The sequence below is a fragment of the Lichenostomus cassidix genome, chromosome 18, assembly GCF_008360975.1.
Source record: "Lichenostomus cassidix isolate B80296 chromosome 18, HeHo_3.0, whole genome shotgun sequence".
NCBI lineage: Eukaryota > Metazoa > Chordata > Aves > Passeriformes > Meliphagidae > Lichenostomus > Lichenostomus cassidix.
Genome location: NC_139498.1, coordinates 2,591,552 through 2,612,588, shown reverse-complemented (window position 1 = coordinate 2,612,588; position 21,037 = coordinate 2,591,552). Strand labels below are relative to the sequence as shown.

At 62.4% G+C, this 21,037-nt stretch overlaps 1 protein-coding gene across 1 annotated transcript in view; it reads left to right on the top strand.

Annotated features, from left to right (window-relative positions):
- The window catches only part of SDK2 (sidekick cell adhesion molecule 2), a 45,588-nt gene that overhangs the window by 18,598 nt on the left and 5,953 nt on the right, over positions 1 to 21,037 (top strand). The window contains exons 2-36 of the mRNA XM_085077402.1: positions 52 to 211; positions 7,902 to 8,008; positions 9,149 to 9,296; positions 9,980 to 10,113; positions 11,021 to 11,132; positions 11,349 to 11,539; positions 11,708 to 11,791; positions 11,861 to 12,055; positions 12,238 to 12,354; positions 12,451 to 12,618; positions 12,810 to 12,912; positions 13,142 to 13,318; positions 13,404 to 13,540; positions 13,713 to 13,860; positions 13,930 to 14,070; positions 14,153 to 14,334; positions 14,579 to 14,694; positions 15,348 to 15,543; positions 15,716 to 15,814; positions 16,096 to 16,287; positions 16,376 to 16,497; positions 16,568 to 16,677; positions 16,815 to 16,965; positions 17,073 to 17,310; positions 17,397 to 17,512; positions 17,654 to 17,843; positions 18,007 to 18,105; positions 18,375 to 18,569; positions 18,647 to 18,848; positions 19,006 to 19,109; positions 19,239 to 19,309; positions 19,430 to 19,565; positions 20,154 to 20,210; positions 20,435 to 20,536; positions 20,663 to 20,778. Coding sequence (XP_084933528.1) covers positions 52 to 211; positions 7,902 to 8,008; positions 9,149 to 9,296; positions 9,980 to 10,113; positions 11,021 to 11,132; positions 11,349 to 11,539; positions 11,708 to 11,791; positions 11,861 to 12,055; positions 12,238 to 12,354; positions 12,451 to 12,618; positions 12,810 to 12,912; positions 13,142 to 13,318; positions 13,404 to 13,540; positions 13,713 to 13,860; positions 13,930 to 14,070; positions 14,153 to 14,334; positions 14,579 to 14,694; positions 15,348 to 15,543; positions 15,716 to 15,814; positions 16,096 to 16,287; positions 16,376 to 16,497; positions 16,568 to 16,677; positions 16,815 to 16,965; positions 17,073 to 17,310; positions 17,397 to 17,512; positions 17,654 to 17,843; positions 18,007 to 18,105; positions 18,375 to 18,569; positions 18,647 to 18,848; positions 19,006 to 19,109; positions 19,239 to 19,309; positions 19,430 to 19,565; positions 20,154 to 20,210; positions 20,435 to 20,536; positions 20,663 to 20,778 — 4,916 coding nt within the window. The remainder of the gene's footprint in view (positions 1 to 51; positions 212 to 7,901; positions 8,009 to 9,148; positions 9,297 to 9,979; positions 10,114 to 11,020; positions 11,133 to 11,348; positions 11,540 to 11,707; positions 11,792 to 11,860; positions 12,056 to 12,237; positions 12,355 to 12,450; positions 12,619 to 12,809; positions 12,913 to 13,141; positions 13,319 to 13,403; positions 13,541 to 13,712; positions 13,861 to 13,929; positions 14,071 to 14,152; positions 14,335 to 14,578; positions 14,695 to 15,347; positions 15,544 to 15,715; positions 15,815 to 16,095; positions 16,288 to 16,375; positions 16,498 to 16,567; positions 16,678 to 16,814; positions 16,966 to 17,072; positions 17,311 to 17,396; positions 17,513 to 17,653; positions 17,844 to 18,006; positions 18,106 to 18,374; positions 18,570 to 18,646; positions 18,849 to 19,005; positions 19,110 to 19,238; positions 19,310 to 19,429; positions 19,566 to 20,153; positions 20,211 to 20,434; positions 20,537 to 20,662; positions 20,779 to 21,037) is intronic.

Below are 21,037 nucleotides of genomic sequence, written 5' to 3'. Positions count from 1 at the left end.
TGGGAACGGCAGGATGTATATCCCTGATCCCTCTCCCTCCTCTCTCCACAGACGATGTCTCCCCGTACTTCAAGACGGAGCCGGTGAGGAGCCAAGTGCACCTGGAGGGGAACCGGCTGGTGCTGACCTGCATGGCCGAGGGCAGCTGGCCCCTCGAGTTCAAGTGGCTGCACAACAGCCGGGAGCTCACCAAGTTCTCCCTGGAATACCGGTGAGTCCGGAGAGGGTGGGCAGGCAGGATCACAGCGGGCTGCCCAGGGAGGTTTGGAGTCCCCATCCCAAGGAACACCTGGATGTGGCACTCAGTGCTCTGGGCTGGGGGTCGCTCACAGTTTGGACTCGATGACCTTGGAGGTCTTTTCCAGCCTCAGCGATTCAGGGATTCAGAATCTTCCCGAGCATCCGGAGCAAATCCTTCTCGGCACGCTGGTCCCTGGCAGGTGCCATTGCCAGGGCTGCCATCCTGGGAGCAGCACAGAGGCAGCGCTTGGCAGTCGGGGAGCTGCCGGCTCTGTTTGCAGAGCAAACGGGGAATTTAAGCAGGTCAACACCGGGGAGGAGGTGTTTGCACAAGCGGATTAACACCTTAACACCGGGCTGCGGATCACAGCCCGCCCGTGGCTCCCTGGGAGCAGCCGGACCGGGAAGGGGCAAGGCAGGGTGGTGTGAGAGAGTGCCCAGATCCCGGCATCCAGCCCGTGTGCCAACTGATCCTGGCACAGAGCGACTCCGGCCCCTTGGAGCTGGCCTTGAAATCAAGGCGGGCACCTCTCGCCGTCTCCTCTGAGCGTGTGTGTCATCCTCTCTGTTTTAATCAATAATTCAGGTCGAGACAAGCCGTTCCCCCTTCCCAGGCATCGAATCCAAAGGCTTCGTGTTGCTGTAGCAACGCGGGGCTGCTCCGGGATGCCGGGAACGCAGAGAGAGTGGCTGGGTGACGTCGTGTGCCGTGCTGGGATCCTGGAGCCCGGGCCGTCCTTGGGGACACTGGGGACTGTCCTGTCCCCTCCCGAGCTGTGGTGGCTGCAGCTCTGCAATGCCCTCAGAGGGGCCTGGGTGCCCTGTGGGACACCTTTATCCCTCATCTCTCATCCTGATGTGGAAGTTCAGAGACCTGTTGAGCCCCCCAGTTCCCACAGCTCACTGCTGTCAGGAATGCAGCTCTTTCCCAGGCAGGAGAAAGGTGTCAGGACCCTGATCCCGGGCCCTGCTCTGTCCTGAAAATGGGTTGGGATGCCTGGGGGACACTTCCAAACCCAGAATGGGGATTTTGACTTCTTCTCATGAGTTTCTCCTGGGTTTGATCCATGCTTCAGTTTACCCTTCTGTAGGAAAGGGGTGAGCACTGGTGTGTGTGCTCTGGGATGCCCAGCAGCTCCTAATCCCTTCATCCCTGCATCCCTGCATCCCTGCACCCCTGCACCCCTGCATCCCTGCATCCCTGCATCCCTGCACCCCTGCATCCCTGCACCCCTGCATCCCTGCACCCCTGCATCCCTGCATCTCTGCTCCAAGGTGACTCCCCTCCCCCAGAGCCCTCAGCCCCCAGCCCCAGCATCCAGCCAGAAAGGATTAGGGAAGGAAGCGAGAAACCAACCAACCAACCAACCAAACACGTGGGGAAAACCCAAACAAACCCAGCGCAGCCAATGGAGCGGAGAATCCGCCCTGCAAATCCCCGCCGGGCTCCCAGTGAACCTGCTGGGATCCCTTGGCTCTGCCCGAGGCTCCGTGGGGATTTAGAGTATGGAGATGAGGGTTTGGCTGTCTTGCCTGGCAGTGGAGGCTGCTGGTGAGAAGGCAAAGGACCAAAATTAGTTATGATGGGCAGAAATTGAATTTTAATAGAGCTGTCGGTGGCGCGGAGCCAGCCCGCTCAGGCAGTGGGAAGGTTGTAATTAAAAGTTAACGAGTTTAGAAACAGAGTAATCCTTGGAGAGGGGAGGGCTGGTGCTGATGGCCGAGGAGGCTCTGGGATGCTTTGGCCGTGCAGGGTCGGGGATGGCTCTGGGTGCATCGGTGCTGTGGGTGAGAGGCTCAGGGTGCACCAATCCCTCCCAGCTCGGTGCTGCCGTGTGTCCCCCGGCGTGTCCCCACTGCAGGGACAGGAGGGACCTTCCCCAGGGCCTGGCTGTGCCCATGAGGGAGGTTTTTGGGAGGACAGTGTGCTGTGCCCGGGGCTGGCTGGGCTTGGTGGGATCACCCTGCAGTTCCCAGCCAGGCTTGGTGGCATCACCTTGTGATTCCCAGCCAGGGCACTGTCTCTCCAAACATTTCATCCTCGTCATCCTCACCGCTGCTCCCCAGATCCCCTCCTGAGCATGGCAGTGGCCCTGGTGCATTTCCCCCGTGTTGGGGGGCTCTGGGCAGGGGCTCGCTGTCCCCCCGCCCTCCTGGAGCAGCCCCACTTCATCCTGGCCGGTGGTCGGAGGAGCTCCCGCCATGTTTCCAGGGAAGGAGCCGCTCTCCCAGTTTGGCAGCGTTTCCATGGCGACCGCCCTTTCCTTCCCGCAGCGGTTCCGCAGCCACCGGAGCGGCTCTTGGCGTTCGCCGAGGGCCAGGTGGGCAACGGGCTCGGCAGGGCTCTGGCCCCGAGCTCGGCGGGTTCCTGGCGGTGCCTCTGCCCGGAGCTGAACCCTCGGGAGCATCCCTGGGGATCACGGCGGGATCACTTGGCTCTGCGAGCGTGTGGAGCCAACCTCCCTGAGGAGCATCCCGGGGGACTAGGTGTGATGAGGCACTCCAGAAGGACTGGGGACCAGCCTGGGGCTGTGTGTTCGTGGAGTCATCCCCCCTCGGGAGCCATCCCTGGGGACTGCGGGAGATTGGGCACCAGCCTGGCTCTGTGTGTGATCAGGGACCCATCCCCCCGGAGCATCCCTGGGGATGGGAGCATCCCAGCTTGGTTCCGTGTGCCTGCAGAGCTGTCTTCCCTCAGGAGCATCCCAGGGGATCAGGCATGATGAGGGAACCCCGAGGGATTGAGCAGCAGCCTGGCTCTGTGTGTTTGTGATGTCCTCCCTTGGGAGCATCCCTGGGGACGGTGGGGGGATCAAGGATCTGTTCTGTGTGTCCCCAAGGATCTGCGACCCCAGGAACATCCCTGGGGACGGCATGGGATCAGGGACTACCCTGCCATCCCCTCTCCTTGCTCCCTCCATTCCCTGCCACTGCCATGGCATACAGGAGGCATTTTCCCCACGGGATCCCTGCTGCCTCCAGCTCTGGGGACACCAGTGACAGCCCTGCAGTGCCCGCTGTGCCTCTGCTGAGGTGACAGCAGGCTGGGTGGCAGCGCCATGCCCACCCTCTCGGGTGCCCTGGTCCTGCTCTGTTTTCCCCTCTGGAATCTCTCCAGCGCTGGGCTCTCCACGAGCTCTCCGGAGCTGCTCGTACCAGGAATCATAACATGCAAATCAGGCAGCTTGATGTCTTTAATGAAATCCTCGGAAGGAAAGCGCTTCTCTGGTGAATTGAGGATATTTATTTCTCATGCAAGAAATTTACCATGCAGATTAGTTGGGTCTGGTAATTTATCACATGAGATTGTCCTATTAAGAGCTGCATCGAGTCCTGCTGCCTTCGGAAATTACCTTACACATAGATTACCTCTGGACAGACTCCCATCCGTAGGGATGCATCTTCCAGCTCCTAAATCAGCCCTCGTGCCTCTCCTCATGGTCTCCACAGCTGTTGCAAGAGTCCAGCAGCTACTGAAGGATTCCCTGCCTCCTCTCAACAGCCCAAATCCCTTTTGCTGGATCTTGGAAAAGTGTAATTCCATCTCCAACTCCAGGCTGGCTTTGCCGCAGCTCCTGCCAGCCAAGCAGGACTGGCACAGCTGAGCCTCCTGGTGCCACCCCTGCCAACCCTGGGGTGGTTTCCAGCACGTGGTGCCTCTGATCCATCTCCATCTCCTTCCAGGGGTGTTTCTGCATGGGCTCACCAAGATTTGGAGCAGATTTGGGGGTCTTTCAATGCCCTCTCCTTGCTGGGCTGTTTTGGGGTGTCCCCCAGGGGTGCAGGGACACGACTGGCTGCACACACAGGATCCTGGCAAGGCTCTGTGGCCTGTTGAGGACCCCAAATGTTTGGTGCCCCAAATTATATCAAATACAGAATCAGAAGCCTCTAAAAATCCCAGACCTGGGACAAACATGATGGATCAACCCTGGATTCCTGCTGGAATATCAACCTGTGCTGCTGCTGGTCAGGAGCAGCTCTGGTGGGACCAACTCCTTGCCAGCCCAGGTGCAAAGCCCATCCCTCCCCCATGGTGAGCTAATTACCACGCAATGATTTAATTAATGGGAGCTAATGAACACTGGAGGGGTTGTATCCAGGCTGGGTGGGAACCCAGCAGGAAGTTCGTGGCTCTGGTGGCTCTGGCCCGGCCTGTGTCACCTCCAGCATCACCACAGGTGGCAAAGCCCCCAGGACAGCTGGTGAGGAGTGTGGACAGCATGGGGTGGGTTTTCCTGGGAATTCCTGTGCTGGGAAGGCTCCTGCCTGCCTCTGTGGCTTGTTTGGAACTGGGAGGACACAGGAATGTTGGTGTGAGTGAGAAGCAACTGCCAGGCACAGGGCAGTGGTGCCAGGGAGCCACAGCAGGAGCCACGTGGTGGGATGGCAGCAGAGGCAATGGAGGGAATCTCCTTGCTCTGGTGGCTCAGGAGCCACGGTGGAGAGGACAGGGAGCTCTCAGAGCTGGAGATGCCACCGGATCTGGGAGGTGGCCAAGCTCGCGGTTAGCAATGCACCAAAGCCCTCCGGATGCCGCAACACGGATCGAGGCTCGCTCCGTCCCCGCTCTGCAGGAAGGAGGCTGATTAATACACGGGCATTAATTATTAAATGGCTCATTGTTCTGGCAGGGCCAATTGAGACAACGATTTACGGGGTTGCCGGCTCCCGCCCAATTCCCACGGCCGAGGGAAAACACTCCAGGCAGGCGGAGAGGCGACGGCCACGTGGATCCAAGCGGAGCCGTTCCAATCGGGAGCTAATTGAGATCCAATAGCCGAGTTAAGCGGGGCTGATGGAACGCCAGGGGGCTGCTCAGCTCCACATCGAGCGCTGGCCCGGCGCGGCGCAGGGCTGGGACACGCGCTCGGATGCTGCGAGTCGTTAAACCTCTGCTAAGTGTGTTTTAATGCTCACTTGACATTTCATTATCCCACAGCAACTATTCAAACACACGGCCCCTCCAGAATTAATTAGTCGTTATACAGGATATTAATCAAAGGGGACTGTGCCAATGTGCTTCCATCCCAAATCCGATCCAGCTGTTGCTGTTACTGGGTGGCATTGGAAGAACCTCACAGATTTCTGCGCTCTTCTGGCTTTCAATTTGATGGATCAAATCCTTTGGCTGATGCTTTTCCCGGCCCTTCTCCACCCCCTCAATCTAAGAATAATTCGGCAGCGTCAGCCCCACGCTCCTCGGCAACCCTACAATAACAGAGGCACGGCAGCAGCCGGGGCTGGGGCATTGCTGTGCCGGAACGATGGGAACAATCCTGTGGAACACGGTGGTGCTGTGCCAGGATGGCACGGTGAGGAGCTGGGCATGCTGCTGTGCCCTGCCCTGCCTCGCCGCTGGATGGATGGATGGATGGACAGGTTGTCATTCCCACCATGCAGCCATCCATCTGTCACGCTGATCCCGTGCCAAAGCTGCTGCTGCAAACCCGCCGGTCCCCCAGCACGGGGCTCCTGCCTCCGGAGCCCCCTCTTGACCCCGGGGCCGAGTGGGACATGGCTGCTTCCTGCCGGAGCAGTGTGGGTCAGGCCTCGCTGTGGAAGGGCTTTTCCCCACGGCTGATGCCCTGTCAACCTCTGTCTTCGCAGAGAAGCCAAACAAACCCCTGGAACAGCAGAGTCAGCAGCGAGGGCTGTGCCGGGAGCTGGGCCAGGCTTCACCTCCATCCTGGCCGGATGGACAAAGCCACCCGGTCAGGACACCAGGATGGGTCCCAGCTGGAGGAGCTGCTTTGCATGGCTCGGTGGATCTGGGAGCTCCTGGCCATGGAGCTGTGGCACAACCTGGGGGGGATCTGTGGGGTGACATCCACCCTTCCTGCTACTCACAGCACACCCCCTGTAAGGGGGTGACAGCGGCGGTGACATTGGGGGTGAAATCCATTCCTGTCCCCTTCCAGCCAGGCGTGATGGGGGAAGGAAATCGAATCTGAGCGGTCTTGGATAAAAGCCTCGGTGAAAGGCGAGCGCGAGAGAGCAAAGTCTGTGCTGGCTTGGTTGATGACTGCGGGCTGGGCTGCGCCGGGAATTGATTTCCTTTCTCCGGGCTATTTTCAGCTGCTGAGGTGTGTGTGGAAGTGCTGCTGCTTTAATAACTCCTCCAGCTCCCGCGTGTGGGGACCAGGCCCTGTAATTGGATCTGCCAGAGCGTCCTGGGCTGGGGGAGAAGGCTGCCCGTGCCCGCGGAGGTGTCCTGCCTGCGGGGACAAGGGCTGTGACTGAAGGTGCTCCCTGTGACCCCAGGGGTGGGGACGGTCCGGGTCCCTTGGGCTGTGCCGGGGGCTTTGCATTGTCACCCTCCTAGAATGAGGGTCTGGAGGGGACATGGCAGAGAGGACAAGGATCTGTTTGGGGACGTCCCTCTGCTGCTGAGCGTCCATCCATCCGTCCATCCGTCCGTCCATCGGCGTGCGTGTGTTCGGGAGTCACGGTGTGATTTATTAACGAGGACACCGCAAGGAGAGCGGGCCCATTATTCCTGGCGTCTGCAGCCGCTCCTGACAGCTCCGTGGAATTGAAATATCTTATTTAAAGCCTCTGGGGAGCATTTTTAAATATCAGCCGTGACACTCAAGGACTCGTCCCCAAAGGGCACCCTCCCTCCTCCCGCGGGGACGGGTGACCCCGGCGCGGTGGGTGGGCGGCTGGGTGGGTGTCACCGCGGGTTTGGTGCCAGTCCCGCCGTGCCCACCCCATCTCCGCCATGCCGGGATGGGGTGGGGATCCCCCCGTGTCCCCTGTCACCCTCTCCCGTGCGGGGAGGTGGGCGCGGCGCCCCGCTGCGCTCCCGGCGCTGGCAACGCGCTCCTCAGGTCTTATGAAAGTTTAATTTACGCTCCGTTCTCAGAAGAACAAACAAAGCTCTGCCGAAAGGGCCCGCGGCGGGTTTTAACGCAAGATTAGATTTTGGGCAAGGAGGGCTGAGCTTGCTTTATTTATTCCCTCTCTGCTTTATCTCGCAGCACTCCCCGTTGGGGACGGCGACGCTGCAGCGCCTGCCCGGTCCCCCGGAGACTCCCCGGTCTGTTTTGAGGCGGATGAAACACGAGCTCCGGGGGTGGGGACTGCCCGGGGAGGTCTGGTGGCAGCAGGGTCCGGCTTGGGGACCGGGGCGATGCTCGTGGGGTGGGCGAGTGGAGATGTGATGGTTTCCTTTATCTCCCCACCAGCTGCTGGCGCTGGCGGCTGATAAGAGCAGGCGCGGGGATGATAAGGGGGTTCAGCCGGGATTCATCGGAGCAGTGCCAGAGCTGGGGTCCGGGCTGAGTGACACCAGCAGACCGCAGTGGCAGGGGTCAGGACGGTGGGTCCCAAGTCCCAGATCCTGGCGTTGAGTCACATCCAGTCCCCGGACTGGGAGGGTGACAATCACCAGCTCACGCGCAGTGGAAATACCTCCCGTGTGCGTGGCCATGAGTCCCTGTGTGGCAGTGAGGGCCACCGGGGTGTCCCCCAGCCTGCACACACGTTGACATGCACAGCCATGTAGGACACACACCTCCAGCTGCAGCTCCTCAGGGAAAAAGAGCTCCTGGCACAAATGTGGTGAATTGGGGGTGTGTGCAGGACCTGCAGCCTCGCCGGGGGGAGGCTGTGACAGTGACATGGATGTCCCCTCACCGCTGATCCCCCTCCCACAGGTACATGATCACCTCGCTGGACCGCACCCACGCCGGCTTCTACCGCTGCATCGTCCGCAACCGCATGGGAGCCCTGCTGCAGCGCCAGACCGAGGTGCAGGTGGCCTGTAAGTGACTGTCCTGCTCCATGGGGACTGCCTGGGGACACCCAGCTCCTGGCCCTGTAGGACAGCTCTGTTGGTGACACTCCTGGCCAGCACGTGCGAGCCTGGAGCATCCCTGGGGTGATGCTTGGCAGGGACATCCAGAATGTCCCTGGGGTGATGCTTGGCAGGGACATCCAGAGTGTCCCTGGGGTGATGCATAGCAGGGATATTCAGAGTGTCCCTGGGGTGATGCTTGGCAGGGACATCCAGAGTGTCCCTGGGGTGATGCATGGCAGGGACATCGGAGCATCCCTGCAGCAGTGCCGGGAGGGATGTCTGGAGCATCCCCGGGGTGACACTGGCAGGGATGTCTGGAGATTTAAAGAGGAGATGTGGGTGCTGAGGGTGGCTCTGTCCCAAGAGACTTGCCCCTCTCTGTCAGCCCTTGCCTCCGGGATAGCCCCAATCTCATCCCCTTAAACACCTCCTGAGGAGCAGTGACAAATCAGGAAGATAATGAGAAATTAATAAGGCAGCTGTGCTAACTACTAATGATAATGGCAAAGTCGTTAAAAAAGGGATTCTTTACATGTTTTTAATTACAGCAATTAAGGAAGTCAGTAAAAATCCCCTGTCCCACCCCCCTCCTCCGTGCTCCCCACTTCCCTCAGTCTCCCACAACTGCTGTGTGCTTGAAGCCTGGGGATGGCAGGGTGGGATGGAGGCAGCTGTGCCCCGTCTTGTCCCCGGAGTTAGGGTCATGCTGGGATGCTCCTGGCACTGGGACATGGGATGGGACATGGTGACAGGCCAGGGAGCCCCAGGACTGGGCCCTCCGTGCTGTGGCTGCAGCCTGTCCGTGCTGGGGGACACTGGGACAAGTGTCCCTGATCCAGCACAAGGGTGGTGGGGCTCCAGGTGCTGCGGGGATTGATCCCCAGGAGCAGCCGGTGGGATCTGAGCCATCCCCACATCCCACACCCCGAGCCAGCCAAGCCACCCAGGCCGAGGAGGGGACAAAGCAGCCCCTCTGCATCATCATCCCCTGGGGTGTCCATCCCAAAAACCCCAGCCTGCTGCCCAGCCGGACCCGGCGCTGAACCCCTGGGCGCATTCCCGGCCTCTCCCCAGCCCCTCACACAGCTCTCCCCCGTTCTGCAGACATGGGGAGCTTCGAGGACAGCGAGACGCAGCAGAGCGTGTCCCACGGGGAGGCTGCGGTCATCCGAGCGCCCCGCATCGCCAGCTTCCCGCAGCCGCAGGTCACCTGGTTCCGGGACGGACGGAAGATCTCCCCCAGCAGCCGCATGTGAGCACTCCCGGGATCCCCCCGGAATCCCCTTGGAACCCCCCCAGCATCCCGGGGGCTGCATTTCCTCTTGTCCCCACACTAAGGATGTTTAACCGACATCTCAAGAGCGTCGTGCTAAAACCCAGAGACACACTCGGTGACTAATGGCTCTGTTTGTCACCAGAGGAAGGGATTTTTTTCACAAAAAACGAAAACAGGAGGGAGGAAGGCAGGCAAAAGGGTGGGATGGAGCCAAGCACGGCGCACACACATGTGCCAGGTGTCCCCACGGAGCTGTGGCAGATCCCGGTGCTGCCGGAGCCCTGGCAGCCGCCGCCTGCAGGAATTGAATTTGTAACCCCCATTATGCAGGAATTGAACTGGTCTCCTTTCGATTTGCAAAGCGGGATTGAGGAGATAAAACTCCTTTATCTCATATTTAATGGTAAAAAAAATATATTCCCCGCAGCATTTTATGTTTCCAGCAGATTAGATTGTTCCATTAAATAAAAAATGAAAAAAAAAAGGGAGAAATCCCAGGAATCTGCACCATCCCATGGGCTCTGCTTGGAGAGAGGGGTGCAGGGCTTGCTCCCCCACATCCCGGGGTTGGTGCCTGGGGCAGGTGAGGGTGCTGGGTGGGCAGTGAGGGTCCCAGCTCGATGTCCCCTTGGCGTTCACTCCCCCTCTGCTCCCCCCAGAGCCATCACGCTGGAGAACACTCTGGTCATCCTGTCCACGGTGGCTCCGGACGCGGGGCGTTACTACGTGCAGGCGGTGAATGACAAGAACGGGGACAACAAGACGAGCCAGCCCATCACCCTGACCGTGGCTAGTGAGTGTGGGGGGCACTGCCCCCCTCCCCCCATCCCCAGCCTCGCCCCCAAATTTAATTTGCAGTAAATCTCTTCGGAGCCTCCGGCTTCTGCTGACTTAACAGTTCAGCTGCCTCAGAATTTATTTAGGTGCTCGGGGCTGTGCTGCAGGCGCTGGTGTGTCACAGGCAGAGCTCCTGCTCCAGCTGCACCCGGCCATGCCCCGGGAATGGGCTGTGGAATGGGGGTGCTGCAGTGTCACCCCACAGCCACCCTCCCTCACTCCTCTCCGTGTCCCCCTGTCAGCTCCTGGCGCTCTGGAGCAGCCCCTGCCTGGGTGCCACCCCTGGAACCTTGTCCCTCCAGCTCCTTTGGACCCTCCAGGACTTCCAAAGGTCCCCCAGCCCATTTGGGTGGTGACAGCCCATCCCATGGGAGATACCCTGAAGTGGCATCAGTCCTGTCACACTCTCACCCATCTCCTCCTGCTGCTCCATAGGGTTAGGACAGGTTATCCCTGTCTGTGGTGGGCTCTGCCTGTCTCCCATCCCCATTAATCTGTTTTCCCATCCCTTGGCGTCCTGGAGCACCATAAACATCCCGGAGCCCCTGTTTATGGATTCAGCTCTATCAGCAGCTTTCGAGCCGATCGCGTTTTTACAGCGCCTACATGAGGGTTTTTTATTGTTGCCATCATTTTTGCTTTATGGACTCCCTGCTCCCTCCTCCCTGCTGCCACCAGCCTGGTGGCCCTGCCGAGGGGTGCTGGGGCTCCCACAGTGGGCCATGGCTTAGGGACAGCTGGGAAGGCACCCTAATGCCACCAGGATGGGCTGGACCTTTGGTGGCTCTCAGCTTTGTCTCCTCCAAGCCAGCAGAGAGGAATTTGGGCAGGCAGGGCGTGCTTATGGCTGTCCTTCTCCCCAGACGTGGGTGGCCCAGCTGATCCCATCGCACCCACCATCATTGTCCCACCCAGGAACACCAGTGTGGTGGCCGGGACCTCGGAGGTGACCATGGAGTGCGTGGCCAATGCCAGGTGAGCCGTGGGGTGCGGATTGGGATGGGGATGGGGGAATCTCCCTGCTGGCATTGCCCAGCCTCAGGGCTGGGTGTCCATTGATCCATTCCCACCACACTCCTGGATCCTGTGGGATGGAGCAAGTTCCTTCCCAACTGAGTCCTGTGGGATGGAGGGAGGTGGAATTCTCCAGGGAAGCCAGAGCTGGCTCTTGACATGCCCCTGCCCCCCCAGGCCGCTGATCAAGCTGCACATCATCTGGAAGAAGGATGGGGTGCCCGTGTCCAGCGGGATCAGTGACTACAGCCGCCGGCTGACCATCCTGCACCCCACCCTGAGCGACAGTGGCTTCTACGAGTGCGAGGCTGTGCTGCGCAGCAGCAGCGTCCCTGCCGTGGCTGCCGGTGCCTACCTGTCCGTCCTGGGTGAGCTCCTGCCCTCGGGCACCTCCCTGTCCATCCTGGGTGACCACCTGCCCGTGGGCAGCCCAGACCACCAGTGCCATGAGCCGGGAGAGGGGTGGGAAGTGACAGGCAGGGCACTGGGGTTGCTCCTCGGTCAGTCCAAGGACCATGGCCGGGTTCCCTTGGCAGAGCCCCCGCAGTTCATCAAGGAGCCGGAGAGACACATCACGGCTGAGATGGAGAAGGTGGTGGCCATCCCCTGCCAAGCCAAAGGTGAGCTGCTCCCCAGCACCCTCCGTGTGCTGCCGTGACCCCGTGCCTGACGTGGCTGTACCCCTGCAGGTGTCCCCCCTCCCGAGATGGCCTGGTACAAGGACGCTGCCCTGCTCCACCTGGAGAAGCTGTCGCGCTTCCAGCTGCTGGAGGACGGCAGCCTGCAGATCAGCGGGCTGGTTCCTGATGACACCGGAATGTTCCAGTGCTTTGCCCGCAACGCGGCCGGCGAGGTGCAGACCACCACGTACCTGGCTGTGACCAGTAGGTGCCATCAGCCCTCTGCCCTGGGGTGCCCTGGCTGGGTGGTGGGTGGGACACACTTGGGACCCCACAGTTGAGTCCCACAAGGGGCTCAGGGGACCCCAGGAAACTCTCATGGGTCAGGTCCAGGCTGGGCACAGGGAGGGAATTCAGGGGGAGCTGCTCATCTCTGTGCCCCACAGGCATCGCCCCCAACATCACCCGGGGTCCCCAGGACAGCACGGTGATCGATGGCATGTCTGTCATCCTCAACTGCGAGACCTCGGGAGCTCCACGCCCGGCCATCACCTGGCAGAAAGGTAAAGTGTTGGGGGCGATCCTGCCCTCCGAGCCCTGCCACCAGGCTCGGTGGCCACCACACCGGTGGCACTGACGGGGCTCCGCTGTGTCCCCAGGAGAGCGGGTCCTGGCCAGCGGCTCGGTGCAGCTGCCGCGTTTCACCCTGCTGGAGTCGGGCAGCCTCCTGGTGAGCCCTGCACACCTGCCCGACGCTGGCACCTACACCTGCCTGGCCACCAACTCCCGCGGCGTGGACGAGGCCTCTGCCGACCTGGTGGTCTGGGGTAAGGGAGTCAGGGCGGGCCTGTGTCACCTGCAGCTGGGAGGGACAGGGAGGGACTGTGCCTGGCTCTGTGTCCCACCCTGGGTGCTCTCGGGGGATGCTGAGGGTGGGCACTGGGTTTTGTGGGTGAGAAGGGGGGCTGTCCCTGTGGTGCCACCCTGCAGTGCTGGTGGCTCGTTGTGTCCCCCGCAGCAAGGACACGCATCACTGACCCGCCCCAGGACCAGAGTGTCATCAAGGGCACCAAGGCTGTCATGAGCTGCAGGGTCACCCACGACCCCAGTGTGGATGTCAGGTGAGTGTGACAGGGAGGGTGGGGGGTCCAGGCACCCCCGGGTTGCTGACCTGGCTGCTGTCACCACTGTCCTGTGCCTGGGAAGGGAGATGGGGGTCCTCCACTGCAGCCCTGCGCTGGTGGTCCTGCACTGCCACCTGGTGCCCTGTGACTGGGAGTCCCTGGTCGCCTCTCCTTCTTGGGGGGCTGCGGAGCACCAGCACACCTGGGTGGGTCCTTCCTGGCACAGGTACGTCTGGGAGAAGGACGGAGCACCGCTGGGCCCCGAGAGCGGCCCCCGGGTGCGCCTGGACGAGGTGGGCACCCTGCACATCTCCCAGACCTGGTCGGGTGACATCGGCACCTACACCTGCAAGGTGATCTCTGCCGGGGGCAACGACTCGCGCAGCGCCCACCTCCGTGTCCGGTGAGACCCCCCTCATCCTGCTGGCGCCCCTGCCAGGGGCTGTGCCCCCTCCCTCCCTTTCTCCATCCCTAACCCCCCTGTCCAGGCAGCTCCCCCACGCCCCCGAGAGCCCTGTGGCCGCTCTGAGCCCGCTGGAGAAAAGGGCCATCAACCTCACGTGGGCCAAGCCCTTCGACGGCAACAGCCCCCTGCTCCGCTACGTCGTGGAAGTCTCTGAGAACAGTAAGGGTCTCTACCACCCCCCGGCACTGCTGGCACTGGGAAAACTCCCCAGTGTCACCCTGCTGCAGGGGATGCTGTTGGGAGCTTGGGGACCCCAGGGCTTGTCAGCCAGGCTGGGTACCCAGTGTCCTGCAGGTCAGGGCCCCACCCTGCTGTCCCCTCTTCTCCCCAGATGCGCCCTGGACCGTGCTGCTGGCCAGCGTGGACCCCGAGGTGACATCGGTGACAGTGCGGGGCTTGGTCCCCGCTCGCTCCTACCAGTTCCGCCTGTGCGCTGTGAATGACGTGGGCAGGGGACAGTTCAGCAAGGACACGGAGAGGTGAGGTCCAGCTGGGAGTCTCCAGGGGGGGTGGTGGCCCTGGGTGCTCACCCTGCTTTGTCCCTGCAGGGTGTCCCTGCCCGAGGAGCCGCCCTCTGCACCGCCCCAGAACGTCATCGCCAGCGGCCGCACCAACCAGTCCATCATGATCCAGTGGCAGCCACCCCCCGAGAGCCACCAGAACGGTGTCCTCAAGGGCTACATCATCCGGTAGGTGCCAGCGGGGGAGCCTGGGGGTCCCAAACCTGCTGCTGGTGGGGACACTGCAGCTCTGATGGCTCCTGGTCACCAGGTACTGCCTGGCTGGGCTGCCTGTGGGGTATCAGTTCAAGAACATCACCAACGCCGAGGTCAACAACCTGCTCCTGGAGGACCTCATCATCTGGACCAACTATGAGATCGAGGTGGCCGCCTACAACAGCGCCGGCCTGGGGGTCTACAGCATGAAAGTGACCGAGTGGACCCTGCAGGGAGGTGGGCAGGGACTGTGGGGATGGGCAGGGACATCAGGGGTGGGCAGGGGGTTGGTGGCCCCCCAATAGCAACAGGTGGTGCCATGGGGGTGATGGGGACGGAAGACAGGAGGATGGGTGTGGAGGTCCCAGGGGGATGGGGATTTGCTGGGCAGGGATGAGCAGGGCCTGCAGAGGCTCTGGCACCCAGCTGATGGAGGGGACCTCGTGGAGCTGTCCCTGTAGCTGTCCCTTCCTCCCGGCAGTGCCCACGGTGCCTCCAGGGAATGTGCAGGCTGAGGCCACCAACTCCACCACCATCCGCTTCACCTGGAACCCCCCCAGCCCCCAGTTCATCAACGGCATCAACCAGGGCTACAAGGTGAGGGCGGCTCCCAAAAATGGGACAGCTTGTGGGGAAAACTCCTCGGTCAACCTTCACAATCTGTCTTGGCTCCTCCTCGCCGAAATCCCAGATTTTAGCTGGATCTCTCCTGACTGTTAAAATAATATTTACTGTTATTTAACACTTGCATAGGCTCGGAGTCTCCCATGCTCTGTAATTAATTCCAAATTGCAATTAATTCAAATTTACATTAATGAAATTGAATTAAAAACATTAAACTTGTGTCTTAATCCACTCCAAAGAAGTTCGGGAATTTAATTGCCGCTGAATGAGATAACCAGCGTGAGTAGGATATTTAACATTCTTTATTAAATGCCACTTAGTATTTTTGATTAGTATTTTTAGGGCCTAATTAGTGTTTAATTAAGTTGCTGGAGGCTATCTTGCACAATACCAATTAAATGCCCAGCCATCCCTCCTGCACGCGGGCGAGGGGTGATCCAGCGCCGTTATCGATGGCGTTAATCACAGCTCCGTAAACAGCGCTGGCAGAGGCGCCGAGTGCTCCCCGCACCGCTAATTGCTCCTTAATCAACACCGGATTAATAAGAAGAGGCCGGAGGATGGTGTTTGTGGCACGGTGAGGACACAACGCCGGGAATCCTCATGCCAGCTCCTTTCTCCCGCAGCTCATCGCCTGGGAGCCGGAGCACGAGGACGAGGCCACGGTGGTGACAGTGCGGCCGAACTTCCAGGACAGCGTCCACGTGGGCTACGTGGCGGGGCTGCGCAAGTTCGCCGAGTACTTCACCTCGGTGCTGTGCTTCACCACGCCCGGGGACGGCCCGCGCAGCCCCCCGCAGCTGGTGCGCACCCACGAGGACGGTACGGGGAGGCTCCGACCCCCGCGGGATGGACCCTGCCCGCCCCCCGGCTCCGTCCCGCTGCCGAGCCCTGTCCGAGGGGAGCCCCCTCCTCCCCACTCGCTCCTCGCGGGGGTCCCGTGGGTGCTGAGGGTTCCTGCGCTGGGGTGCTGAGGCTGGGTGTCTTTGGGCAGTGCCGGGCCCTGTGGGACACCTCAGCTTCAGTGACATCCTGGATACGTCCCTGAAGGTCAGCTGGCAGGAGCCGCTGGAGAAGAATGGGATCCTGACAGGTACGGGAGCACTGGCAGGTATTGGCTCCTGCGTTGGTCCTTTTTCCACCCCACAGCATCTCCCCCCTTTCCTGTCCCATTCCCACTCTGGAGCATCTCCCCTCTATCCCATTCCCACCCCACAGTATCCCTCTCATGTCCTTTTCCTCCCCTGCAGCCTCTCCCTGTGTTCTGCCCTCTTCCCACCCTGCAGAATCTCCCACATGTCCTGTCCCCCTGCCCTGGCCCCGCTCAGCCCCTGGGGTGGGTGACACAGGGGTGACACAGGGGGTGCATTCCAGGCTACCGGATCTCGTGGGAGGAGTACAACCGCACCAACACGCGGGTGACACATTATCTGCCCAATGTCACCCTGGAGTACCGTGTCACCGGCCTCACCGCCCTCACCACCTACACCATCGAGGTGGCTGCCATGACCTCCAAGGGACAGGGACAGGTGTCCTCCTCCACCATCTCCTCGGGGGTCCCTCCAGGTGAGCATGGTGGCATTGGGGTGCCGGGGGCTGTGAGCGGTGCTGGGGGTGAGAGGTCAGTGCCACCCACCCTGCTGTGTCCCCACAGAGCTCCCCGGTGCCCCCACCAACCTGGGCATCTCCAACATCGGTCCCCGTTCCGTCACCATCCAGTTCCGCCCGGGTTACGATGGCAAAACCTCCATCTCCCGCTGGCAGGTGGAGGCACAGGTATGGGGTGGCTCGGGCAGGGGGGTCAGGGGGTGTGTAGGGGGAAGCTCACCCCACTGCCATCCCACAGGTGGGCCAGAATGGCGAGGCTGAGGAGTGGGGGCTTGTGCACCAGCTGGCCAACGAGCCCGACAGCCGCTCCATGGAGGTGCCCAACCTGAAGCCCTACACCTACTACAGGCAAGTGCCAGCATGGTGCCATGGTGCCACCCCTGGGGAATGGAGCTCTCTTGTCCCCCACCATGACCCCCCTCTCTGTCCCTCGGGGGGACTGGAGCTCTCTTGCCCCACACTGTGACCCCCCTCTCCTCTCTCAGTTTCCGCATGCGGCAGGTGAACATCGTGGGCACCAGCCCCCCCAGCCTGCCCTCCCGCAGGATCCAGACCCTCCAGGCCCCCCCGGACATGGCCCCTGCCAATGTCACCCTGAGGACGGCCAGTGAAACCAGCCTGCGGCTGCGCTGGATGGTGAGTGGGCACCATGACTCAGGGGGGTCCTGTTCCTGTGAGGGCTGCAGGGGGGTGGAGCTGGGAGGCTGTGGGATGTCGGGAGTGACAATGGCTGTCCCTGCCAGCCCCTCCTGGAGCAGGAGTACAACGGGAACCCTGACTCGGTGGGGTACAGGATCCGGTATGCGCGGGCAGACGGGCGGGGCCAGCCGGCGCTCCACGTGATCCGTGACCGTGTGGAGCGGGAATTCACCATCGAGGACCTGGAGGAGTGGACAGAGTACCGGGTGCAGGTCCAGGCCTTCAACGCCATCGGCTCGGGGCCCTGGAGCCCCTCGGTGCTGGCACGCACCCGAGAGTCAGGTACTGCTGCCCACCTGGGCACTGGGCACCCACCCCGGCCAGTTTGGCCAGTCCAGCCACTGACCCCCTCTGCCACCCCCCTACAGTCCCCTCCTCTGGCCCCAGCAATGTGTCAGCAGTGGCCACCTCCTCGAGCAGCTTGGTGGTCCGATGGAATGACATCCCCGAGGCCGACTGCAACGGGCTCATCCTGGGCTACAAAGTGAGCTCCTGCCTGTCCCCTGCCCGTGCCCTGGGAAGCACAGTTTTCCCTGGGGAATCACCCTGCAGGCTGTGAGTCCCCAGGAGCTGGTGGCCATCAGTGCCAGCCTGGCCCGGCCGTGCCACAAGGCTTGTGTTGCAGGTGCTGTACAAGGAGAAGGGCTCGGAGGTGCGTGCCCAGTTCTGGCTGGCAGAGGGCAACGCCTCCCGCAGCGCGCAGCTCACCGGGCTGGCCAAGTACACCCTGTACGAGATCCGGGTGCTGGCCTTCACCAGGATCGGCGATGGTGTCCCCAGCCGGCCCCCCGTCCTTGAGAGGACGCTGGATGACGGTGGGTGACAGCGCCACAGTGGGCTGAGGGTACCCTGGGTGCTCAATCCCATCCTATCCCTATTCTCTGGGATGCTCCCTCTCCCTGTGACCAGGACACCCAGGGAGATGGGATCTGTCGCTTTGCCCACACTCCCTGCTGATCCCCATCTCTCCCCCTGCAGTTCCCGGGCCCCCCGTGGGGCTGCTCTTCCCTGAAGTGAGGACCACCTTGGTGCGGCTCATCTGGCAGCCGCCAGCAGCACCCAACGGCGTCATCCTGGGTAGGTGGGGAGCATCCCGGGCGTGCCACACTGAGATGCTCTGCAGGGGGATGCAGAGCTCATGTGAAAGCAGGGAATGGCGTGGGGAGGCAGAGACCAGCTCCCTGAGCATCTCGGAGCGCTCGGGGTTGAAGTTCCCTGCTCGGATGCTGGTCCCTGGCCGGCTGGGAGCTCCCCGGTGCAGTGCGTTGGGAGGGAGGGGGCGGCACGGGGAGGGGCCCAGGCTGCTGTCCGCTCCCCATCCCCACCTCTCTGCTCCCTGCCCGCAGCCTACCAGGTCAGCCACCGCCTGAACACCTCGGCGGTGACCGCGGCCGCCGTGGAGGTGCTGGAGGCCAGCGCCCGGCAGTTCACGGCCACCGGCCTCCAGCCCGAGGCCACCTACCTGTTCCGTGTGGCCGCGCAGACCCGCAAGGGCTGGGGCGAGGCGGCCGAAGCTCTGGTGGTCACCACCGAGAAGAGAGGTAACGATGGGGGGTCCGGCCGGCGGCGGGGAGCCAGGGGCGACCCCGCAGTGCTCCCAGCCCCTCGCCTCCCCCAGCCCGGCCGCAGCCCCCCGGGAAGCCGCTGGCGCAGCAGGAGGAGGTGCGGGCTCGGAGCGTGCTGCTGTCCTGGGAGCCGGGCAGCGACGGGCTGTCCCCCGTGCGCTACTACACCGTGCAGAGCCGAGAGCTGCCCGACGGAGAGTGGGCTCTGCACTCCGCCACCGTCAGCCACAACGCCACCGCCTTCGTCGTGGACAGGTGAGGGGCTGGGGACATGGAGGGTGGTGATGGTTCGGATGCTTTCCCCGTGTCTCGGTTTCCAGAAGTGCTGGTGCAAGGCTGGGAAGCGATGGCCTGGGTGGCTCGGGGGTGACCTGCTGGCTGCCCTGTCCCCATCCCGTTCTGCTCCCTGCAGGCTGAAGCCCTTCACCTCCTACAAGTTCCGTGTGAAGGCGACGAATGACATCGGGGACAGCGAGTACAGCGAGGAGTCGGAGTCACTCACCACCCTGCAGGCTGGTCAGCACCTCCTGGGGCAGGGACAGGGACAGGGGGCACCTCCCATGCCCAGGGGATTCCTCCTGAGCCCGGGGCATCCCCCCTGCCCTGGGCATCTCTGGAGCCTCACCACCCTCTTCTCCCGCCCAGCCCCTGAGGAGGCTCCCACCATCCTCTCCATCACCCCCCACACCACCACGTCGGTGCTCATCCGCTGGCAGGTACTGTCCCCTCTGCCCTACCCTGGTGGCACCGAGGTGGACTGGAGACAGCCACCTCAGGGTGCCAGGCAGTCCTGGATCAGTGCAGCCTCTGACTGCCTGCCCTCCCTCCCCCTGCAGCCCCCGGCTGAGGACAAGATCAATGGGATCCTGCTGGGTTTCCGGCTGCGGTACCGGGAGCTGGTGTACGACAATCTGCGTGGCTTCGCCCTGCGTGGCATCGGCCACCCTGGTGCCAGCTGGGCCGAGCTCAGCCGTGAGTGCCCATAGCCCTGCCAAGCCTGGGGACAGGGGCTGGGGTGACCGGGGGTGGCAGGTGGGGATCTGGGCAGTGCAGCATCCTGTGTTCACTCCACAGCATTTCCTGGGTACCAGGGTCAGGCTGTGTCCCTGGAGCTGTCACTGGCCCCCTTGTGGCACCAGAACTGTGGTCCCTAACATTCTTTAGTGTTGTCACTGGCTCAGTCCCACTGTGTCCCTGTAGCTCAGGTGTCCACAAATCTGAACCTACCATGGGCTGTGTGACACCCTGCTGTGTCACAGCAGGGAACAGGGTCACATCCACTCTGGGGACAGCAGGGGTACAAGTGACAAGGGCAGAGCCCAAGAGAGGACCTTGCCCTGTCCCCCATGGAGACCCCAATATGCAAACCCGGCTTGTGCCACTCAGGGGAAGGGGCAGGAGGATGGAAAGGCTTTCGGTGCTGTGACAGCCCTGTTGGCACCTGGGGGTGACAGAGCCCTTGCAGGGGAGCCCTGGCCCCCTGGGGTGGGGGCTGTGTTAGGGTGGGAGTTCAGAGGCCACCCCTGCCCTGCACTAACCCCTGCCTGCTCTCCTGCCCAGCTGTCTACACTGTGCACAACCTCAGCGAGGTGTCCCTCACCCAGTACGAGCTGGACAGTAAGTCACCACCTCCTGTCCCCCACCCTCCTCTGTGTCCCCCCCAGTGCCACCCCCCTGTGTCCCTGCACTGCGGGGTGAGCTGGAGCCCCTCTGCCTGTCCCCTCCAGTTGCTCCTTGGGGACATCCCCTTCTTCCCAACAACGGGGGGCTCTGCCAGGCCCCCCGGGGATAATGGGGCTGTCCCATCCTGGGGAGGGTCCCACTCACCCTTTGTCCCCCAGACCTGAGCAAGCACCGGCGCTACGAGATCCGGATGAGCGTCTACAACGCCGTGGGCGAGGGGCCAACCAGCCCCCCACAGGAGGTGTTCGTGGGGGAAGCAGGTGAGTCCTGGCAGGGGCTGGGGGCTGTCCTGGAGCCCCACATCGCCCACACAAGGCAGTGCATCCCCCGAATCAGCGCGGGGTTCCTCTCCCCGGGTGGTGACGCTGTCCCCTCCCTTGGCGCAGTGCCCACCGGAGCGCCGCAGAACGTGGCTGTGCAGGCGGCCACGGCCACCCAGCTGGATGTCACCTGGGAGCCACCCCCTGTCGAGAGCCAGAACGGCGACATACAGGGCTACAAGGTACCTCCTGTCACCTGGGACCTGGCACCCTTCCGGGGCTCGGGGGGCTCTGGAGAGGTGGTGAATTCCTGGGGCCACCGGGTGGGTTTCACTGGGGGTGCTGTGCATGGGGAAGGGATTCTGGGAAGATGCTGGGGATCTCGAGGACATCCCGGGTGTCCCATTCCGCTGCCGAGCGGCAGAGGGGCAGCAGATGGCGCCGTCGGCCTTGGGATGAGGCCGGGATGCACCGGGATACAGCCGGGATGCTGTTGGGACG